The 23,526-nt window shown below is 45.0% G+C and overlaps 1 protein-coding gene across 1 annotated transcript in view; it reads left to right on the forward strand.

Moving 5' to 3' along the window:
- Nucleotides 1-23,526, forward strand: part of ARHGAP35 (Rho GTPase activating protein 35) — a 137,118-nt gene that overhangs the window by 73,130 nt on the left and 40,462 nt on the right. The window contains exon 3 of the mRNA XM_064293877.1: nucleotides 833-977. Coding sequence (XP_064149947.1) covers nucleotides 833-977 — 145 coding nt within the window. The remainder of the gene's footprint in view (nucleotides 1-832; nucleotides 978-23,526) is intronic.

Raw genomic sequence — 23,526 nt, forward strand, 5'->3', positions numbered from 1 at the left:
CCTCATGTGAGCTTCGGAATGGATGGAGTAATTTTGAAGCAGAATATTTTAATACTGATGATGTTCAGGAGCGTGGGCTTTGGAGACAGGTCGGGCCTTCTGGGTTGAATCCCAGCACTGTTGCTTACTAATGTGTCGTTCAGGGATGTGAGACTCTTTTTTTTTTTTTTTTTTCTCTTGGTAAAATGCTTGCTTGGTATGTAAGGGCTCATGTAGCTGCTGCTGGTGCTGCTGCTAGTGCTGCTACACGAGGAAGGTGACTATGGGGAAAGAACAGACCAAGAATGATTGGTTTTGTCCTGTTTCATTAGTTGGCTTTGCCTTCTCGTAATATGGAAACTATTTGGGGTTTCCCCTCAAGGTAACATGTCAAAGGGGATTCGCATTTGAGGCTAGCAGCCCTAGCGGAATGCACACACACTTTTTTGGAAAGTGAAAATTCTGAGCTTTTTAAGATTTTATCCATCTCTGGGTGTATAACATCTATTATCCGTTCAGGATGTTTGGAACACTTCCTGTTTACCCCACTGCATCCCTGATAAAGGCTGTAGATAGTCATCTCATTATCACTAAGTAAATACGGCCTACTTCCTATAAACACCTTTGTTTGTTCTAAGAATGCAGTCTCACACTCAAGATGTAACTGGGTGGCAACTTGCCAGCATTCGTGTGCAGTACTTGGAGGCTAGAGAATACACAGTTAATGCAATGAGCTCGAAACCGTTCCAGCCATTCCCACACTACTGTAGGCTCCCTCTGAAAGCCTCCCTGATGTTCAGGTTACATGTTGGTAACTCACTGTATTTTTGTGCTTTCTCTCTTTCTTGGACAGAAACCAAAGCCCAAACCCCGGCCATCCATCACTAAGGCAACTTGGGAGAGCAACTATTTTGGGGTGCCACTAACAACAGTCGTGACTCCAGAGAAGCCAATCCCTGTTTTTATTGAAAGATGTATCGAGTACATTGAAGCCACAGGTAAGAGTGTTCCCTCACAGCAGATTGGAGCTCATCATGTCTTCAGGATGCTTTCTAGAGCGCCGAGCCGTCTGGAGGTGCTGGAATCCACTCCTCTTTAGCAGGAGATGCTTTCTGAGAAGGAGCTGAGCAGTCCCCACGGCTGGTAGGCATGGGGCTCCTCAGTTGGCATCTGGTCTTGAGGCTGCCATGCCAGACATATTAGACCTTTTAGTGTGCGGGAGCAGTTCCGGTCTCAGGTCTGTGGTTGTGGCTGGTTAGGTGCCTTCTCTGTGCTCCCCCCAAACCCCTGTCATAGCATACAGCCCTGTTTATCAGTCATCTGATGGTCTGTGACCCCTACCGATCGATGAGCTGCTTGAAAGCAAGGAAAGGGCTGTGTGACCTCAGTACTACACTGGGGACAAAATACATTTTGGTTTCATAAAATGAATGAGCAGTTGTGACTGTTAGTGCCCCTTGCTATTGATCAGGTGCCTGAGATTCATGCACTGCTGGGATTTTTTTGGGCGGGGAGGGGGGCGGTAAAAAACAACTGGACGGTTGGGTATCTTCTGGTCACACAGTTAAATTTCACCCCCACCGATAACTTGGTATTATCAGAAAGGCGGACTGAAACTTTCCACATCGCTCTCGAAATAACAACATTTGACTTGTGTTAAAACCACTTATTGCATTCGTTTAGAGTGCCCATAATGTTTCTCTTAGGCCTTCTCTTGAAACCCATAGAGCTCCCAGTTTCATGCCATTGTTGCCCTAATTTTTCTCTGGGATGCTTTGAAAGCTGATGAGCTTTGAGGAGTCGGTGGTGTATGGGAATGTGGGACATGTGGAAATGTGGATTCATCAACATTACTAGTTGGGCTCAAGAATATAGGCTTAAACTAATTTGAATGACACTAAGCATTTCGTGGTGTGGACAGACACTCCCAGCCTCTGCTGGCAATCGCAGCAGCAGCATATGAGGCTGAGTGACAGTGTTAATATTTACTTAGGATGTGCCGGTCAGGAATATAGGTTTCAAGGTAAAGCCCTCTAAAGACGTGGTAGTTATTTCCAGGATTTTCTCTGCAGCACCCCTGATTGAATCACAGTAAGCACTTGGCAAAAATCACAGCAGATCCGCAGCTTTGTTTCTTCCACTCTGTGCTGGAAGCCTTTTCTCAGTGTCCCACTGATTTTCTTCTGTCTGTTTGCTCCTGGCACCTCTCTCTTTGGCGAGGAGGGAATCTTCAGGGAGCAGAGACGAGTAGTTGAAGCCTCTCCTGCTTGTTGACCCAGCACTTCAGAGAGATAGTTTGTGTCCTTTCGCCTGGAGGAGCCCTTTGTTCCTTAACTTTGTAGTTCGAAATAATTTCAGATTTATGGGAAAATTATAAAAGTTGTAAGTTGTAACAAATCAAAAGTTACAAAAATTCCCAGATCCCTTAAGTGTTAACGTTTTACCACATTTGGTATATCATTCTATTTGTTTTTTCTTTTTTTCTTCTGAGATGCTTGAGAGTAAGTTGCACATACGATGGGCCTTTACTTCTAAATCGGTCCCTGGGTGGCACAAATGGTTTGGCTCGACTACCAAACTAAAGGTTGATAGTTCAAACCCACCTGGTGGTGATGTGGAAGGAACTCCTGGCGATCTGCTCCTGTAAGAATTGTGTTGTGTTGCTGTTAAGTTGATTCCAACTCATAGCGACCCTACAGGACAGAGTAGAACTGCCCCATAGAGATTCCAAGGCTGTGATCTTATTGGAGGCAGACTGCCACAACTTTCTCCTGTGGAGCGACTGGTGGGTTCGAACCCCAGACCTTTCAGTTAGCAGCCGAGTGCTTAACTGCTGTGCCACCAGGACTCCTTCCTGTAAAGAATACAGTCAAGAAAACCCTATGGAGCAGTTCTACTCTGTGACCTAGGAGGTCACCATGAGTCAGAATCAAAGGCACCAGGTACTTCTAGACAGATAACATATTTCCTTAACATATTTCCTAAACACAATGGCATTCTCTTACATAACCACAGTACAGTTATCAAGATTACGGAACTGGCATTGATCCGGTATTTGTAGACTAATTTATAATATAATGTACAGACACTTGCTTTTCATCGTTGTCCCACTAGAGTTGGTCGCTGACGCCGAATCACATGTTACGTTTAGTTGCCAAATCTCGCTAGTCTCCTTCACAGTTCCTCTGTCTGTCTTTCATGGCTTAGATATTTTTCAGTAGTACAGACCAGTTATTTTGTAGAATGTTCCTCAACTTGGGTTTGTGTAATGTTTCCTTGTGGTTAAATTCTGGTGACACACTTTTGGCAGAAACCACGTAAGTGGTGCTGTGTCCTCAGTGCAGTGCATCCTATCAGGAGGTATGTGATGTCCATTTGTCCCATCCCTGGAGGCGTTCCCTTTGATCTCTGATTAAGGTGGTATCTCTGGCTTTTCCACTGTAAAGTGACTCTTTTCGCCTTTGTAAGTAATAAGTTTTTTATAGGGGGATGCTTTGAGGCTATATAAGTGTCCCATTTAGCTTCCTCCTCATACTTACGTGCACTGGTCTTAGCATCCATTGATGACTCTTGCCTGTAACAGTGATAACCATTGTATTTCTGCCTCCCTAATTCCTTCTGCATGTATTAGCTGGTATTCTTCTGTCAGGAAGAGCTTTTTTCCATTCTCTGGGGAGCCTTTTGAATGACCTCCTTGAGTGGTTCCCTTGTGTGACATCAGGTGCTTGAATGTTACCCAAATGCCCTCTTAACTGAGCTCATCAATGGCCTTGACCTACCCTGCTCCCCTGGCTTCTCCAACTCTGGAACTTTCCAGTCCATGTGATTAGCTCTTTGACATCCAATATGGAAATGACGCCTCTCCTTGCAATTCTCTTGGTGAACACTTCCAGGTGTGAAGAGCTCTTCAACCCTGCCCTCAGCCTACCAGCAGCCAGCACCGAGCTGCTGCTTCTCATATATTCTAAAGCTCTGTTAAATAGCACCCTGTTGCCAAAAAGCTTGGAGCTTCAGAGTCACCACTGACTTACACAGTCAGGTCCCAAGCTGTGTCGGTTCTACTCCATCATTTCCTTGCTCTGTCCTCTCCACTTTCTTTCTGCCGCCCCACCACCCCCAGCTCTCAGTCTGTGCTGATTATGATGATTCCTCTGCTGAAAAACCTCTTATTGCTTCCTTATTGTGTCCCACATGCAGGCCACGCATGCTCTGCCGTCCCCGCCATTCATCCCCTGTGGCATCTGGCATCCGGCGAGAATATTGTGCCTGGTTACCTGCCCGTCTTCTCCTCTTTCTCCTTCTCTTTCCCTCCCTTCTGCTTTTCTTCCTTGACTTTTCTCTTTCTCAACCTTCCTTCTGTCCTTTCTATTTTACAGAACTTCAAGCATTAATTTTAAAACTGTTTTACAAGAATACAAACAATCTGTTAATTAGGACAGAGCCCTAGCAGAGCCTGTTTGTATCTCCCTGCCTTCATGTATGCCCCCGCCCCCGTGGTTTGTGTCCCACCACAATTCCCAGCCTCAGGAACTTCTTATCCTTCAAGACTCCCCTCGCCTCCCAACAGCACTTCGAATGTAATCTCCATCGAAGTCCTTCTCAAGCAAATTTCAACTTCCTGAGAATGGAATAAAGAACCTGGTGTTGCAGTGGTTAAAGCGCTCAGCTGCTAACCGAAAAATCAGGCAGTTTGAACCTGTTAGCCACTTCCGCAGGAGAAAGATGTGGCAGTCTGCTCCCGTAAAGGTTACAGCCTTGGAAACCCTCCGGGGCAGTTCTATCCTGTCCCGTAGGGCCTCTGTGAGTTGGAATTGACTTGATGGCAGTGGGTTTGTTCTGTTTTTTAATGTAAAGCAGGCAGGCTCCAAGTGGCTAAAAAGCTGCTTATTTGGGCTATCTCTAAGTCAATTTGATGTGTACAAATTTGAGTTTGGCACTACCAGGCGGCTTTTTTTTTTTTTTTAATGAAGAGACAAAACCTGGGCCCAATATATAGAGGCCATCTTTGACTCATTTTTATAACAGTACTTCTCTTTTAGGAGCCCTGGTGACACAGTGGTTAAGCACTTGGCTACTAACAGAAAGGTTGACGGTTTGAACCCACCAGTGGCTCTTGGGAGAAAAGACCTGGGCAGTCTGCTCCCATAAAGATTATAGCCTAGAAAAGCCTATGGGACAGTTCAACTCTGTCATAATAGGGTCCCTATGAGTCAGAATCGACTCGACAGCGATGGATTTAGTTTTTTAGTTTGGAGAACAGGATACTGTGTTCTCCTTGTCTCCCTAGAGCCTGGCAAACAATATATGTTAATTGTTGATTGAATGAGCAGTGTTCAACCTGGAATACCCTAATTCCATTGTTCAGCTTCTTTTTTTAAATTTGTTGCTTTATAGAATTTCAGAAAATATTTAAGCTGATATCTGTGAGCTTAGTGTGTATGTTGTGTACCTTTTTTTTTTTTTTTTTTGTGCTTTAGATGAAAGTGAAACCCTGGTGGCATAGTGGTTAAGAGTTACGTCTGCTAACCCATAGGTCAGCAGTTCAGATCCACCAGGGTCTACTTGGAAACTCCGTGGAGCAGCTCTGCTCTGTCCTATAGGGTTGCTGTGAGTCGGAATCGACTCGATGGCAGTGGGTTTGGGGTTAGGTGAAAGTTTACAGAGCAAATTAGTTTCTCATTAAACATTACACAAATTGTTTTGTGACATTGGTTGCCAACCCTGAAATAAGCCAACACTGTCCCCTTCTTGACCTCGGGTTCCCCATTTCATTCATCGTTTTCCTCTCCGTTCCTGCCTTTTCGTCTTTGCTTTGGGGCTGGTGTGCCCATTTGGTCTCTTACACATGGTTGAGTGTACTCTTCCTGTTTCCTAAAAGAACTTTTTTTTTCTTTTGTAAAATTAAAGCATGCTCATTGTAGATATTCAACAAAAAGCACAAACTATGACAAAGAAGTTAAAGATGCCTTGATTATTCTCTTAGTGAAAACCACTGTTAGTGATTTGTTTTCCTTATGGTCTTATTTCTCTGCATATCTTTGTATTTTTACATAATTCAGTTGGTGCTATGTGATGGTCTCAAAAAGTTTTGAGTGTAGCCCACTTACGGGAGGCAGAAGAGCCCAGAATTCACCAGCTTACCAGCACCCATTTCCAGGGGAAAAGAATTTTGTAACCAAGAGTCGATGGGTTTGTAGCCCATCAGGAGGACCAGTTTTTGAAAACCACTGCTTTTTAAACCACGCGTTGTCTTGTAAGCATGCTCCCCTGTTGTTAAATATCTGTGAAAACACTGACTTTTAATTGCTGCATAATGTTCCATTAAGTGGCTACATCACAGATGATCTAGCTGTTCTCTGCTCTCAGGCCCCCCTACCATTTTCTCCTGGTGTACCTAAAACAAAGAAGCAGAGCAGCTCAGAGAGGCATTTTGGAATAGTGATTATAGAGCTCCTGATCTGGACTGTTCTTTAAAATGGGGACAGTGGCAGGGCATGCCGCCTAGGCTGCTGCGAGGGTTCAGGGAGACGTGCGGGTACTTAGCGTGGGCTGGCACCCAAATTGCTCGGGGTATTAGCCACAGTGGCAGCTTTGCCAGTTGTACATTTGGTCTTCCTTCTTCTGAAAGTTCAGACTTTACTGATAAATGTAAATATCCATGACTGTTTTTTTTCCCCTAGTTTTTAATTTTGAAAATGGTAAAAACCTATTGAAAGGTACGATGATGACCTAGTATCCACCCACAATCCACATTTTGCCACATTCGTGCGCCCGCTCTCTTGCTCTCACTCTCCAGTTCTCCGAGAGCATTATCACTTTTAAGAATACTAACGTTAATTCGAAGACAGGCCTGGCAGTCTGCTTCTGAAAGTTCCCAGCCTTGACAACCCTATGGAACAGTTCTACTCAGTACACACGGGATCACCACAAGTCCAGATCACCTCCACAGCGGCTACGACCACCGTTAATTCAGTCATAGCATCTCATGTACAGTCCCTGTTTAAATTTACTCAGTTGACTCAAAATGGTCTTTTATAGCCGAGTTTTTTGTTCTAGGATCTGATCGATATTCACACTGCATTTTGTTATCGTCTCTTTAGTCTTTTTCAATCTAGAACAGTTCTCCCTGCCCTTTTTTTAACTTAATGACGACATTTTTTGCATCGTCTAGACATTGTCTTGTTGAATGTTCTCTTCGTGTAGCGTACTGTCTAGATCTCATCATCACACTCAGCACCCTTCCATCACAACCTGTCATCACCTCACAGTGTGGCACCTGTCCGAGCAGAGAGCTGAGCCCTGAAGAAGTGGGGGGTGCAGGACTGCTGCCCCCCTTCTGGGCAGGGCACGGCTATGGGTTGAGGGGCTCTGTGAAACTTGGTTGAACAAGTGAATGACTTATGGATTATTGCTCCCTCAGCTCTGACTGACTTGTGTTGAACTCACACTTTTCTCAGGGAACGCTTCTGCTGGCCCTGACCTCCCCACCCAGCTTCTCCCTCTCTTTCTCTCCCTCCCTCTTCCCTCTCCCAGTCCCTGTTCTCCTCTCTCACCTTCCTCCTTCCTTGTGGTAGAAATGGCCACACAACCTCCACATAGTGGTCTAGGCAGTCAGCCCCAGTTGATTGGAGATGATATTTCAAATGAAGCTTGTTTTCAAGGCCTGCTCCAAGCAGTTCACAAGTCAGAAGTCAGCGTGTCCATTTATTTGTGTCAGTCACTTTGAGGCTTGTCCTGGCAAACAAAATATTGCAAGTTAACACTGGTCTGGTAGGAGGGGGCAGGAGGGCCCAGCACCCCCTCTAATTCTCCATGCCTAAGGACTTCCTTTAGCACCTGCTGCCATCTCATCAGTGGTAGTGGAAAAAACACAAAAACAAGACTTGTCAACTTAACAGTGGGGTGGACAAGAGGAGGGAATAACCAATTATAAATTGGGATGACTGGAACCATCCCAAGTTTTCTAATTACTTGCTCACTGTGAAAAAAAAAAATCACTATAGATATGAATAACAAAAAGTGAAAGTCCTTTACAATCCCAGCCTCCAGAAGTAATCTCCATTAGTAGTTGGATTATGTTTTCTGCTAATAAATTTCGTTGCTGTTGAGTCAATTCCGACTCATAGCAACACCATAGGACAGAGTAGAACTGCCCCATAGGGTTTCCAAGGTTGTAATCTTTATGGAGGAGCTGTGGTGGCACAGTGGTTAAGAACTCGCTTGCTAACAAAGAGGTTGGTAGTTCAAATCCACCAGCTGGTCCTTAGCACCCTATGGGGCAGCTCTACCCTATCCCCTATAGGGTTGCTGTAAATGTCAGAATCAACTCACTGGCAACAAATTTGGTTTTTCAGGGTGATCTTTATGGAAGTAGACTGCCACAGCCTTCTCCTCTGGAGCAGCTAGTAGGCTTGAACCACCGAACTTATGGTTAGCAGCAGAATGCTTAACCACTGTGCCACCAGGGCTCCTTTTTTGGTTAATACTGGCCCCAAAATGTATAAAAACTTGGGATCGTATACATACTGCTCTGCAGCTTCCTTTTTTTCTTTTTTTAACTTAACACCATATACCTTGGGCATCATCTTTTTAATTCTGTCTTCAGGCCAGCTGCATTTTAATTTCTGACATGAGATGAGGGGTCAGGAGCTGGTGTGAGAGGGGGCCCCCAGCACTGTGGAGAGAGAAGCTTTGTCTGCAACCAGCTCCATGCGCAGGGGTGGCACACAGCAGGGCCCTGGGACTGCGATGTTCCCCTGCCCGTAGTTGGTGAGCAAATTGCCAACTTCCCCCAGACACGGATTCCCAGGCAAAGATCATGGCCTCCTTGCCTCACAGTTTGCTTCTTCTGAGGTCTGTCACCAGGGGTCTCGGGGGAAGCTCCTCCCCCGTAGTTTTCCTTCTTCAGTTAGCTCATAACATTGTGGGTGGAGATGGGTTCTGGTTCGCACCTGTCTTTTTTCCTGAGCTTTCGAACCAGTTCATTTACTCTCATGTCATGTTTCCTAAAACTAGAACATGTTTAAGAAATGGCCAGTCGGTGGAACAGCTTTCAGATTGATCTGCTGAGGCTTTTAGTGCAGCCCAGGCCTGGGGACAGTGTCTGAGCTCGCTGTGCTAATAGGATATTAGATTTTCCTTCTCTCGGCTCCAGTTACACGGAGGGCTCTAAGGGCATAGAGCCACCGCAGCTGCTCTGGAATCACCGCTGAGAGAGACAGGGTAGGGTGGGGCTGGGGTCAGGCCGCCTGCATAGTTCTGGCTAGAACCCTTTCCTCTCCAGTTTTCATCTACGTGAGAAATCAGTCAGAGCAGTGCAGTCAGTGCCCCCCTTCCCTAGCAGTGTGGCTTCTCAGGTGAAAGAGAACGGCGGCCAAACTCCTCTGAGCTCTCGGATGCGTGGCAGGAAGGAGGAATGGTGGGTCCTGTCCAGAGTGTATTTCTCCAGAGTGGGGGTGAGGGATTGCTTTTAGAGCCTGCTCACAGTCCTCGTGAGAATAATGTCTCAGGATCATGTTCGCCATCTTTATGCCTCACTGTGGGGACGAAAGGGAGCCCTGGTGGCACAGTGTTTAAATACTCAGATGCTAACTGAAAGGTTGGTGGTTCAAACCCACCATCTGCTCCACAGGAGAAAGATGTGGCAGTCTGATTCTGTACAAATCACAGCCTTGGAAACCCTGTGGAACAATTCTACTCTGTAGGGTCACTATGAGTCCAAACCAACTCGATAGCAACGAGTTTTTTACAGGTGGACACAAAACCAAAGTTTTAAATCCTGGGTTTCTGGGCCAAGTTTTAGTCAAGGCCTCCCACAGTTCAGGGAAATGTCTATGTCCCTCAAGCCTAGAAGCTCGAGGGAGCATCCATGTACTACTCCTCCCCACTGTGAAGGCCTCAGTGTCCTGGAGGCAGGTGGCCAGGCCTGCTCATCTCCTGTTCATCTCGGCTCTGCTGCTGTCAGTTTTACCCTGGCCCCAGCCTCTCCCTGGCCTCACCAGCCAGCCGTCTAACTGAAAATAGCATTTTCTAAGCATGGTTTCTCTGACTAATGTGTGAGACCCAACCTCCTTACTCCCTCGTTCTGTGATTTGTTACCTTTTTCTTTGGGGGGGGAGGGTGCGGGCGGAGAGAAGCAGGGTGACAGTGACAGAAATGATTTCCCATTCAGGGAGTCCTTTTCCAAATTGGCTTGCTTACTGTAGAGGTGACCAGCTCCCAGCGGCCCCACCAAATGAGAAGAGGAATTGTTCCCAGGAAAAGCAGTTTTCTTTGGGCAGAAGGCATTTTCTTAGATCTTGAATTCTGATGTCTTCAGTCCATAGTGTATAAATAACTGGTAGGCCTTGATTTTGTTAATGTATTTTAGTTTCAGTTAGTCTCTGTAGAGTGAAAAAACTCCCTGTAGTCAGTCAGCCTGGCAGCCGTTTAAAATTATAATGCTCTCTGCCACCAAGACCAGAAGGGCTGAATGGTGCCTGGCTATCAATACTGAACCAATCCCTGATCAAAAGGGAGAAAATGCAGAACAGAATTTCAGATTCTCATGGACTCCAGACTTTTGGAGCCAAGAGGGCAGTATGAACCCCTGAAACTACTGCCCTGAGATAATCTTTAAACCTTAAACCAAAAATATCCCCTGAAGCCTTCTTCAAACCGTAGTTTAGCTTAGCTAGCAAGAAAAAAGTCTGCCTTGAGCATTATGCTCTTTTAAGAACTGTCTGTGGGATCAAATTGACAACACTAACTCAAAAAGTTAGATAGGACTCTTAGAGGCAGGGAGTTTATGTGAATGGGGGAGGAACAGCTCAGAATAGGAGAGTGAGAAGGGTTGCACGACTCTAAGAATGTCGTCAGTGTCACTGAATTGTACGTGTAGAAACGGTTGAATTGGTATATGTGATGTGAATATTCTCAACAACAAAAGAAAATTAAAAAAAATAATAATGCCAAAGGTAGTTTGCCATCCTGTCAGCCCTCCTCCCCATTTCTTATCCCCTCTGCTTCAGAGCAGCTCAGCGACTGTAAAGACTCGGCTGCCTGGTGCATCATGTGTCACTCCTGACAACAGACGCGATGTTGCTGCTTCAGGAGCAAATGAGATTTCATGTTACTCAGTGCTTGCTGTGATTTAGGGATTGTGCTGTACACGTGGCATATGTGGTCAGATTTCATGAGAGATGGTTTTGTCGCTCTGAGATCCCAGGTTTGGTGGGAAACTGGCCCTTGGGAGGGGGTTGGGGTACAGCACACTGTTTTATTACTAGAGGGGAGGAGCCGTATCTTCCCTTCATACAGTACAATGTTAGGACAGCCTTGACGAAAAAAGGCCAGGGTTAGCCTGGCTGGGGAAGACGAGGCAGCATTTGGATTCCCTCCCCCTACTCTAGCAGCTCCATGGAAGAAAGACCTGGCAATCTGTTCCCATAAAGATTACAGCCTAGAAAACCTATGGGGTAGTTTTACTCTGTCACATGGGGTTGCTGTGAGTCCGAATCATCTCGACTGCAAACAACAACTCTTGTGGGAGGAATCCTGCACAAAACCTGGCAACAGTTGGGGCCTCTGCCTCTCAGGGCAGCGCCTGTCTGGGCACAATATTGAGGTGGAAGCCTAGGTTGATTTTCCAAAGCCCTTTGCCAGTGAGCCTAGAATTGAGGCCCACACACCTGCTTTGGGCCTCAGTGCCTGCACTGAGCAGGCTGTGTGGTCAAGAGGTGCCTCTTTCTGCACCTGAAGGAGCGCTGTTTCTTGATGGGCAGTATCACCAGGTCACGACTGCCCTTTCATCCCTGGGGGAGGGGGAAATCCATGAGAGCAGGACCCAGTGGTTGGAAGACAGAAACTTGCTGATCACTCATTAGTCGGTCTCAAAATATTCAGCTGGTCACCCTTTTTTTTTTTTTTTTTTCTTAATAAAGGTGCCAGATTTCATTCATTCAGCAGATATTTACTGACTATTCCTTTTTTTTTTTATGTGCAAGGCACTGTGTTGAACTGAAGTTGCCCTCATGATGTCCGAGGGTGGGAGAGGGAGACATACTCACACAGATGCAGAATTAATTCAGGCACTGAACGGTATTACGTTTTAAAGTCATTGGGGAGTAGAAAGACTAAGCGCAGCAGGCATCGGTGAGGATGCGGGGCAGTCAGAACTCTCCAACGCTGCTGGTGGGGATACAGAACGGTACAGTCACTGTAGGAAATGGTTTGGAGGTTTATTAAAGGGTTATACACTTACCATCCACTTCCCGGTATTGGCCCAAGAGAATTGAAAACATATACAGTATTCACACAAAGAATTGTACTCAACGAAACAGTTCAGGTGTCCATCGACAGGTGGATGAATAAACAAATTGGTATACCTACCTGTTAAGGATTGAATTACATCTTCAAAAGTATGTGTTGGAGTCCTAACTCCTGTATGTGCGGATCTAACCCCATTTGGAATACGGTTTTCTTTGTTATGTTAGCAAGGCCATATCAAACTTAGTGATTTTTTTTTTTTTAACTGTGTTTTCAGTGATGCTTTACACAGCAGTTTAGGTTCCCATTCAGCAATTTCTTCACAAGTTGTCCAGTGACATTGGTTAAATTCTTCACAATGTGTGAACATTCTCGTTGTTTCCCTTCTGGTTGTTCTGTTTCCATTAATCTTAGTTTCCCTTCCCCCCTTACATTCTCATCTTTGTTTTAAAGTATTGTTGGCCGTATGGAAACCTAATGCCTTTTAAGATATATAAAAAGAGCAGATTAGACAGAGAAGCAAGCAAGCATAAACAGGGGAAAGATGGATAGATGCCATGTGGCGATCACTGAGGAACCAAGGAACACCAGTACTGTAGAAGCTGAGACAAGTATCTTTCCCCAGAGCCGACAGAGAGAGCAAGCCTTCCCTAGAGCTAGTGCCTTGAATTTAGGCTTCTAGCCTCCTACACTACGAGAAGATTAATTTTTGTTCTTTAAGGCCACCCACTTGGGCTATTTCTGTTACTGCAGCACTGGGTAATTAAGACACCACCCAATGGAATACTACTTAGTGATAAAAAGAATGAATTACTGTGATATATGCAACACCATGATCAAATCTCAGAATCATTATGCTGAGTGGTAGAAGCCATACACAAAAGACTAAAACTATGATTCTGTTTATATAAAGGTCTGGAAAATGCAAGCTAATAAATACATAGTAACGGAAAGCAGATCAGTGGTTTCCCGGGAACTGGGTATGGAAACCCTGGTGGCATAGTGGTTAAGTGCTACAGCAGCTAACCAAAAGGTAGGCAGTTCAAATCCACCAGGCACTCCTACTCTGTCCCATGGGATGGCTATGATTTGGAATCAACCCCATGGCAATGAGTTTTTTTTGGTGGGGGGGTGCGGTGGCAAGAAGAATGAATTGCAGAGAGGCGCAATGGAAATATTTTGGGGGTGATAGAAATATTCTGTATCTCGATTGTGGTAATGATTCACTGGTAATGTATACATATTTCAAAATTTATCAAATTGTACATATTAAATGGATACAGTTTATGGTACATAAGTTATACCTCAATTAAGTTGATCTTTAAAAACTAAAAAAAAGGAAAGGATTTTGGGGGGTATGGTATTTACATTAAAAAAAATTTTTTTTAATGTATTTACATAGTCTCAAAGTATCCCCCAACACATTAATTACTAATTACAAAGGGGGGATCTACCTTTCTAATGGAGAGGTCTGGGTAATGGTTAGCACCTTCGCAGAGTGATCAGACTTAGCATCCCCACTAGCAGTTCAACCTAACATCGTGTGCCTCCTTGCCAAAAATATTTGTGCTGAATGTTATCATGAGGAAGCAATCCAACAAATCCATAATGGGGTCCATTTTACAAGACAACTGGCCTGGTCTCAACCAAAAAGTCAGTGTTGGGAAAAAGAAAAGAGTAAGGGGGCTTAATGTAACTTCTGTGTTTAGAGCACGAACCCCATCCCCATTAGAATAGGCGAGCGTTGAGTACCTGGGCCTTGGAGTCAACACCTGTTGCCTTGACTTTCCCGTGTAGTAGCTGGCATCTATAAGCCAGTAACTGAAACTTTCTAAGCCTCATTTTCCTTTTCCTTCAGGTTGGGAATAATAACGGTACTTCTTTCAAAGGGAGGTTTTGAGAATTGAATGGAATCCTGTTTGGTAATGTGCTTAGCATACTGGCCCCCACATACAGTTTAGTCAGTTCCATATTAGCCATTCTTTTGGCGGCCCCAGTCACTGGTGTGCTGTGGTTGTTTTGGTTTCCCCCAAAACAGCAACAGGTGAAACTGGGCAGTATCTATAGGCAGTTTTTAAAAAATTTTTATTGAAGTAGGACCAATACCCGTTGCCAGTTGTCTAATTCAACTCATAGCGACTCTGTAGGACAGAGTCGAACTGCCCCACAGAGTTTCCAAGGCTGTAATCTTTATGGAAGCAGAGTCCCAGATCTTTCTCTTGAGGAGCGGCTGGTGGGTTTGGACCACTGACCTTTCGATTAGCAGCTGAGTGCTTAACCTCTGCACCACCAGGGCTCCTTGTTGAAGTATGGCAGACATTCAGAAAAGTGTGCGTGTCATAAGTAGAGCTCCGTGAATAGTCCCAAAGTGAACACACCTTAGTAACCAGCACCCAGTTCAAGACCCAGGGATGACCAGCCCTCCAGGAGTCCCTCCCAGTTCTTCCCCTCATCCAGGGTAGCCACAATCCTGGCTTTAACAGTATAGCGCCATTTTGCCTGCCTTTGTACTTTAAAAATGGAGTCATACCAAATGCACATTTTTATGTTTGGCATCTTTCCCTCAACATTCTGCTTGTGAGATGCATCCTCGATGGAATCCGTGGATCAGCCTTGGTTGGGTGTGCTTGTAGATTGTTGATTCTTGCTATATATAATATACTCTTCTATCCAGTTCATTTACTCATTCTTGTCTTGATGGCTATTTGGCTACTTCTCAGTTTGGGGCTATTCGGAGTAGTGCTTCTGTGAACATTCTAGTACAGGTAGTCCTGGACTTAGGATGTATTCGAGTTACACAAATGGCAATTGTGGCCATATGTTTTTGTTGTTTTTTGGGGGGGAGTACATCTTATTGTTAGTAATATGTACTGTGTACAGTGTTGCAGTCCGTAATGTGCTGGTGTCGTCACATCTGTAAGTTTATATGTAACGTTCCCAACCCCAAAGACAAATGAAGATCAGATTTATAAAGATGCTGATAATAAAAGGCAAGAATAATGAAAATTAAAAAAAAAAAAAAAAAGACATTTGACTTAACATCAGAACCGACTTATGATGGAGCCATTGGAACAGAACCCTGTCATAAGTTGGGGATTACCATATGTAAATTTTAGTGCACACGTGTGCGCACTTACGTCGGGTATACACTGAGGAATGAAGCTGTTTTTAATCATTTGTTTTAGTATGTTGAACACAACGATTTCAAAGATGTCTTCAGCCGCGCGTGTCAGTCCCTGAAGGGGCAATAATCTGTGAAGGTGAAAGCTAAAGCGGTAAAGGGTCTCTGTGCTACCTGTCTATGGCTTTGGGGTTTTGCTTTTTAATTTGTTGGGGAAGGGGGGCTCTGGCAAGGGTGATGCTGGGTATACGAAACTGCCTCGCCCATTTTCTCAGCAGCCTGGTTGGTCCCATCTGCAGAGTGTACCAGGCTAAGTTTCCATCCCTCGTGGTGTAGCTCTTCTCTCCGTTGTGGCTAGAGTTGAAACTGTGGCTTCAAGTCGAGGCTGTGGCTAGCACAGATCTCGATAACTACATGGTTGGTACCTGCTGGGCTGGTTATAGCCCAGCAAAGTAGGCGGTCTTACTGACACCTGCCAGTGAGCTTCACTCAGACTCCAGAATGACAGGTCATCCCCTGTGAGGGGCAGAAGGGAGAGCTGAGTCAGGAAGGGAGGCTCCCCTTGTCCTGCAGCCTGAGCACTAAGCACCTCGGAGCACTGCTGTGGACATTTGTTTGCATCCTTCGCGTGTCAGAGGGGCCTTTGGCTCCCCTGCCGCAAATGGAGCCCTGTAGAAAAATGGCCTCTGACAGAACCCTCATAGCTGTGACCTTCCTCCTGATTTAGCTCCTGTCCCTGACTAAATGAGTCGAGTGCTTTCTGTGTGGCAGATTTAAATTTCACCACTAATTGATGGTAGCATCTTGAGGGAAAAACACTTGCCATTAGATCAGAGGCCTCTGGGAGACAACCTGGAAGCAAACATATTCATTCATGACAGAATAAGGCGGGGCAGGGATGGGGCCAGCCACGGAGGAGCCCGGTGAGGACCCCTGCCACATGCCCTTGGGGACCGCACACATGTGCACATACATGCTGTGGTGTTTTCATGGCCCTTTTTCTTTGTCTTGCTGTTGAGTAGTCTTTGTGCCAAGATGAGCTGGAGCCAAAGTACCTGAATTCAAGTTCCAGCTCTGCTGCTTGCAAACAAACTTTTACCCTTTTTGTGCCTCAGTTTCCTTGACTATAAAATGGGATAATGAGTGTTGTGATGATTCCTGACATAAAGACCTTACATCAGTACTTGGCAGGTTGTAAGGAATCAATTAGTGTCCGCTGCTGCTGCTATGTCATTATTCATAGTCTCTCAGATGCCTCTTCCACTCTAGTTGGGCCACTGTGCTTGCTGTGCCCTTGTTTGCCAGCCCCTCCCTGTCCCCTGGGCTTGCTCTCCTCCCCTGTGCAGAGGTACCTGTTCTTCAAGGTCCAGCCCAGGCTTCTCGGCCTCCAGGGAGAGAAGCCCACAGCCATCTGCTCCCCTGTCTGAGCTCCCAAGGGTGGGTCAGAGCATGGACTGCGGAGCCAGTCATACCTGGTTTAAAATCTCAGCTCTGCTAGTTTTCTTGACAAAACTGCTTCACTCCTCTGAGGTCTGTTCCGTGAAATACAGGAAATGACAATGCCCACCTCCTAGGACTGTGAGGACTGAACGAGATCACGCACACATGGTAAACACTCAGAAACGGGAGCCATTGTTACTTTGTTGTGAAATTTCTAGTTTTCCTTCTTGCCTAACCTCTGATTATTTCATAGGTTGGTTTTGAATCCTTATCTAGGTGGGCGCTATTTAAGGTCAGGGATCTTCACTTCAAGTTCTTTGAGATCTAAATGTTGGTGATGGTTGTCGTCAGGTCAGCCCTGACTCCTGGTGACCTTATGTGTATCTAACCCAAACCAAACCCAGTGCCGTCGAGTCAATCGATCATGACTCACAGGGACCCCATAGGATTTCTAGGCCTGTGATAAAGCCTTGGGAATCTTTTTTCCTACAGAGCTATCATCGTTTCAGCTCCATTTTACTTTCGTGTTTAAGTATGTAGAAGCTCTGGTGGCGCAGCAGTTAAATGTTCAGCTGCTAACTGAAAGGTCAGCGGTTCAAAACTACCAGTGGCTCCATAGGAGAAGGACCTGGCGATCTGTTTCCATAACGATTACAGTTTGGAACAGTTCTATGGGACAGTTCTACTCTGTCACATGGGGTCACTATGAGTAGAAATCGACTCAACGGAGCCTGACAACAATTTAAACACGTGGTCCTTTGTGCACTTGTTTCTCTGCTTGGTTTCCAAGTGCCAGAGGACTGGAGCACCTAGAACAGTGAAGATGGTGTTCTTTCTTCATTCATTCAGCAAGTATACCTTGAGCACCCACCTGTGCTGTGGGTCAGACACTGTTCAACATGCTGGGAGTACAATTCTGGACTAAAAAGACAAAAAGCCCTACCTACAGGCAGTGTCAGTTACAGCCTGGTGGGGGAAACAGAAAGCAGAAGTAAAACAAAGTATCTTAGTGCTCAGGAGGGGAAACAATCAAGAAAATAGGATGCAAAAGGGGGGGGGTTGTTAAAATTGTAGAAAGGAGGGCTGGGGAAGCTTGATGTGCCTGAAGGAAATGAGGGAGGGAGCCGTGTCCTTACCTGGGGGAAGAACCTTCTAGGCAGAGAGAACAGCAAACGCAGGAGCCTGCAGCTAGAGCCTTCCTGGAAGGGCCTTTCTTCTGAGCGAGGTGAGAAGCCACTGAAGGGGGTTTTGTTTTTCATCTTAAATAATTTCTTCTCATTCTTATTTCTTTGTTTTTTAATATGTTAAAATATAAACAGCAAAGCATACATCAAGTCAATAGTTTCTACAGGTACAATTCAGTGACATTGATTACATTGTTCAAGTTGTGCAAGCATTCTCACCCTCCTTTTCTGAGTTGTTCCTCCCCCATTAACATAAACTCACTGCCCGCTAAGCTTCTTATCTAATCTTTCAAGGTGCTCTTGTCACTTTGATTCTGTATAGATAGATCTTAAAAGAGCATAATGCTCAACACACACATTTTTTACTGGTTAAGCTAAACTATTGTTTGATTTTAGGAAGACTTCAGGGATATTTTTGGTTTAAGGCTTAAAGATTATCTCAGGGTAGTATTTCAGGGGTTTATCCAGTCTCCATGGCTCCAGAAAATTTGGAGTCTCTGAGAATTTGAGATTCCATTCTGCATTTTTCCCCTTTCCATCAGAATTCTCCTATGGAATCTTTGATCAAAATGTTCACTAATGGTAGCTGGGCACCATCCAGTTCTTTCGGACTCATAGCAAAGGAGGCTGTTGTTTAACCATACATTCCAGTTCCTCCTCCTGTTCCTGACTCCCCTTCTTCTTCTCTTGCTCCAGGCAAATACAGACCAATTGTTGTCTTGAATGGCCACTTGTAAGCTTTTAAGACCTATTCACAACAAAGTAGAAGGTAGAACAGAGGCACTAAACACATTATTAGGCCAGTTAACTGGGATGTCCCATGAAACCACGATGCTAAACCCATCGGAAGGTTTTGAATGGAGGGACAGGATTTGACTTTTTAACAGAATCTCTGACCACTGCGTGGAGAAGAGCCATGGCCCTTGAGAACTTGAGTGCCCTTGATCTAGCTACCTTTCCGCAAATCTTCCCACACTCTGCTTTATGAGGTGTACTCAGTGCTCTCCTCCAGGGTGCTGGCATGGCTCCACCCAGACCCTTGGCTTGGACCTGAAAGGATGGCATGATGTTACTCAGCATGGGAGGCAGCCTGGGTTTAAGGCCAAAGCTGGGAGAACCCAAAAAAATCTAAGCAGGTGGCTTGATCCCTGAGCACAGCGCTAGTCTTTCCAACCTCACCTTTCTGCACACTGGACTCCTCACCATTTGTCAGACCATTTTATGCTTCCAAGTCTTTGCTCATCACAGTTCTGGCTGCCTAAAATGTCATTTCCCCTCCACACTCCAGACATGCATGTTAGAGCCCATTTCCCCTTGTATTAGGACCATCTCTTTACCTGCCTGTCACCACTAGACTCAGACCCTTAAGGCACAGGCTGATCTGTTCTTTCTGCACCCCAGTGGGACCTGGCTCTCTCCAGAGACCTCGCTCAGGGGTTCTTTGTGCCCACGTGGCCAGGACAGAGCAATTGGGTCACAGGGATGGGAATTGAGGCCACAGAAAGTCAGAAGGCCTCAGACTCGGGGCAGAAGACATGAAGAATACCACTTGAGAATCCTGGTCTAAAAAGATAAGCACGCTTTTTTGTGCAGCACCTGGCTCCCGGGGGTTTATTTGTTTGAAATGTAAGATGACTTGGGCATCGGACAATCGAACCCCACTTTTTTCAAACAGAGATGGTGCAAGGCCTTGTTATCTCACCCCAATTTGCGTTCTTTCACTCTTGGCTATTTAAATTTGGTGGCCTCCCAGCAGCTTAAAAACAACAACTACTACTCACACAATTTCTCTTTTCACGTAAGCTGCAATTTGGTTGAAACAGGACCTCTCTTGTACGCAGTCCAAAGTTCCTGATAACTGCAACTACAATCATTGTTTCTGTTTTGTGATTTTTTTGTGTGTTTTCAAAAGCCACAACGGAAAATACTTTATTCTGTTGTGGTTGTCAGGAGCCAGCCTTTGGGCTGTGGCAGCAAGTATTTTTTGGTAGAAACTTAATCTAGAATGAGGTATTTCACTTCCTGGGCCAGGCTGTCTATGGAGAAAGCACACATTCCTCTACAACCCATAGAGTGAGCGAAGGACCCCTCATCTGGGCAAATTCAGCATTCTTCAGAGCCTTGGATAGTCTTGAGTATAGCCTTAAGTCGGGGTTCTGACTTGAGAAATGTAGGTTTTCTGTTGTTTTACTATTTTTTTGTTGTTGTTGTTATTGAGAATATACACAGTAAAACGTACACCAATTCAATAGTTTTTACATGTACGGTTCAATAACAATTATATTCTTCGAGTTGTGCAACCATTCTTACTCTCCTTTTCTGGGTTGTTCCTCCCCCATTTACATAAACTCACTGCCCCCTTAGTTTCTTATTTTTTGAATTGCTGTTGTCAGTTTGATCCCATGTAGATAGTTCTTAAAAGAACACAGCGCATAAGGCAGACATTCATTATTAGTTGAGGTAAAATGTTGTTTGGTTTTAGGAAGACTTCAGGGAGTATTTTTGGTTTAAGGTTTGAAGATTATCATATGGCAGTAGTTTCAGGGGTTCATCCTGTCCCCTTGGCTCCAGAAAGCCTAGAGTCCATAAGAATTTGAGATTCTGTTCTGCATTTTCTCCATTTTGATCAGGATTCTTCTGTTGAATCTGCCATCAAAATGTTCAGTATTGACAGCCGGGCACCATCCTGTTCTTCCCGTCTGCTGGCAAAGGAGGCAGGTGCCCCTGGAGGCAATGGCCCACACCTTCCATATCCTCCTCCTCTTCCTGACTCTCCTTCCTCTGTTGCTCCAGGCGAATAGAGACCAGTTGTCGAGTCTCGGTGGCCACTTACGAGCATTTAAGACCCAGGCACTAGCAGCCAACTAGGAGGCAGAACAGAACCACCAAACATGTTATTAACTGGGATGTCTCATGAAACCGTGACCCTAAATCTCCAAACCATGAAACCAAATCCCACGAGGTTTTTGGCTGTACCTAAGCAGCCTCAGCAGCTACTACTTTTTTTTTCTTCTGTCATTGTAAATACATCTATCACTGTTTCTGTTGTTTTCCTGTCACTAGGACTAGATAAAAGGAGCCATGGTGACAAAAATTAAACGCTTGGCTGCTAAACTGAAAAAGGCTGATTGTTCAAAGCCACCCAGCAGCTCCATGAGGGAAAGACCTGGCGATCTGCTCCCATAAAGATGACAGCCTAGGAAACCCTACATGGCAGTTCTGCTCTATGACATGGACTTGCCATGAGTTGAAATTGACTCGACAGCACCTACAACAGCAAGACTAAATAAAGAAAAATGAGGTGAAATTATCTAGTCTGAGCCGAACTAAATAGGGCTTTTTTTTTTTTTTTTTAATTGTTCTGTAAGTGAAAGTTTACAAATCAGGTCAGTCTCTCATACAAAAATTTACATACACCTTGCTATACACTCCTAATTGCCCTCCCTCTGATGAGATAGCACAGTACTTCCCTCCCTTCTCTCTCCTTGCGTACATTCGGGTAGCTTCTGGACACCTCTGCCCTCTCATCTCCCCGCCCGGCAGGAGATGCCAACATAGTCTCATGTGTCGACTTGCTCCGAGAAGCTTGTTCTTCACCAGTCTCATTTCCATCCCCTATTCCAGTCCAACCCCTGTCTGAGGAGTTGGCTTTGGGAATGCTTCCTGAATAGGACAATTTTTTATGTTAATCCCCGTAATAACAGGTGTGAGGGGTGGGGCAGTACAGTAAATCTATGGATTAATGATACGTTAGGTGAGTTTGGAGAACATTAAGGTAGGCAAAGATGTACATCATCGAATGGAGGGAATGTGGTAGTAGCTGCTCTATTAATAATGATGATGAAGATAATTAACATCTGGGAAGCACAGCCCTAAGCTCTTTGTAAGCATTGTTTTCTCCTCACTATAGAGCCTCAGAGGAGGTATCTCTTGCCCACAGACAGATAACCTTCCAACAGCCTGCTTGGCTGCAGTTACGTGAGGCTGACAGTATCTTCCTAATCTGAACATCACTATTTCATATTTCCTATATTTTGGATAAGGCAGTTTTATCTTCAGAGTGATCTTTGAAGGGATGGACTTAACTCAGCATTTAAATAATTTAAGCAAGATTAAACCATTTCGGGAAAAAAAAGTCATCCTTTTCCTCTTGAGAGGTATAAAGAAGAAATTAGAAATGGGTGTTAATGCCGGTACCCAGATTTGACTATTGTTGAATAAGGGAAGTGATACCGCACAAGGGCTTAGAGCAGCTGAGTGGAGCCAGGGTGCTGGGATTCTAGGTCTGGCTCTGCCACTCATGACCTCTGTGATTTGGGCAAGTTACTCCACCTATCTAAGCCTCAGTTTCCTCATCTGTTAAATGATGATGATGATAAAATATTTTGATATATACATGTAGCCTTCTAGATTGAACCATGTACTTCTAAGCATTTGAGAAACACTGTAGCTCTCAACATACTAAGTACAAATGGTTTTTAATTGTTCTTAAAGCAGACCTTCTTACACTGCTATTCAAATGGTACCATCCTTCATCATTAAAAAAAAAAAAATGAAGTGTGATTTAAGTTAAATGTGTGGCATAGAGGATTTATTCATCTAAAGTGACTTTCTCGGTTACTGCAGATTTGTGAATTTAGGCCAGGTAACCATTTTGGTGACTGTGATGCACCCTGAGGACCCTGGGCTTTTGGTTCTGGACCTGCCACTCCCTCATTCCCGTAATGAGCTTGTTTGATGAGCACCTCCAGGCGTTGTAAGACACTGAGTAGGGCATGGTCCTGCCTTAGGAGTGAGGAGATAGGAATGGGGGAACTAGGTAGAGGAGCAGGGTTGTCCTGGCATACTCATATGTTCAAAAGACCATGAGCACCCAGAGAAGGGAGCTGACATGATTTAATCTCTCACAGGTTTCATGACGGGTGATACTGAAGATCGAAAGAGAGACACCAGGAAATGTTCTATAAGCTGTAAAACTTTTCAACTATTCTTGTCTTGAGGTGTGTCATTCTCATGATTTGATAAGTAGAAATGGGGCCTTCAGCTAGTCTGGAATAGATACGTGCTAGGTACTGGGTCTCATCTAACCTTCCCAGGGTAAAGGTGGTTGGCAGCCATGCTGTCCCAGGCAGGGAGCTGGGCCAGCACAGCCGTCTTCTGATTTCTTGCGTATCTTGCCTATGCAGAGTTTGTTGGTTTAATCCTAACCTCTGCTGCAGCGGCTCCCAGGCTTTTGATTTAGTGGACCAGTACAGTTGCGTTTCCGGCTGGGGTGGGGGTGCAGGGCGGAGACAGAGGGTTGCCAGCTTCTTATTCTGCCTAATAAGGACGTTAATTTTTTTTTAAAAAAAACATATCTTTTCTGATTTTGTCATTTCATAAAAGAAAGGATACTTTGTCAACCCTGAAGGAGTAGAAATACATGATTGCAGACTACAGGCCAGCCCTTGATTATTTTAATCATGTGTTTGGTAAAAGAAGGAGCCCTGGTGGCGCAGTGGTTAAAACACTCAGCTGCTAACCAGAAGTTGGCGGTTCAAACCCACCACCTGCTCC

Source organism: Loxodonta africana, chromosome 11 (genome assembly GCF_030014295.1).
Source record: "Loxodonta africana isolate mLoxAfr1 chromosome 11, mLoxAfr1.hap2, whole genome shotgun sequence".
Lineage (NCBI taxonomy): Eukaryota > Metazoa > Chordata > Mammalia > Proboscidea > Elephantidae > Loxodonta > Loxodonta africana.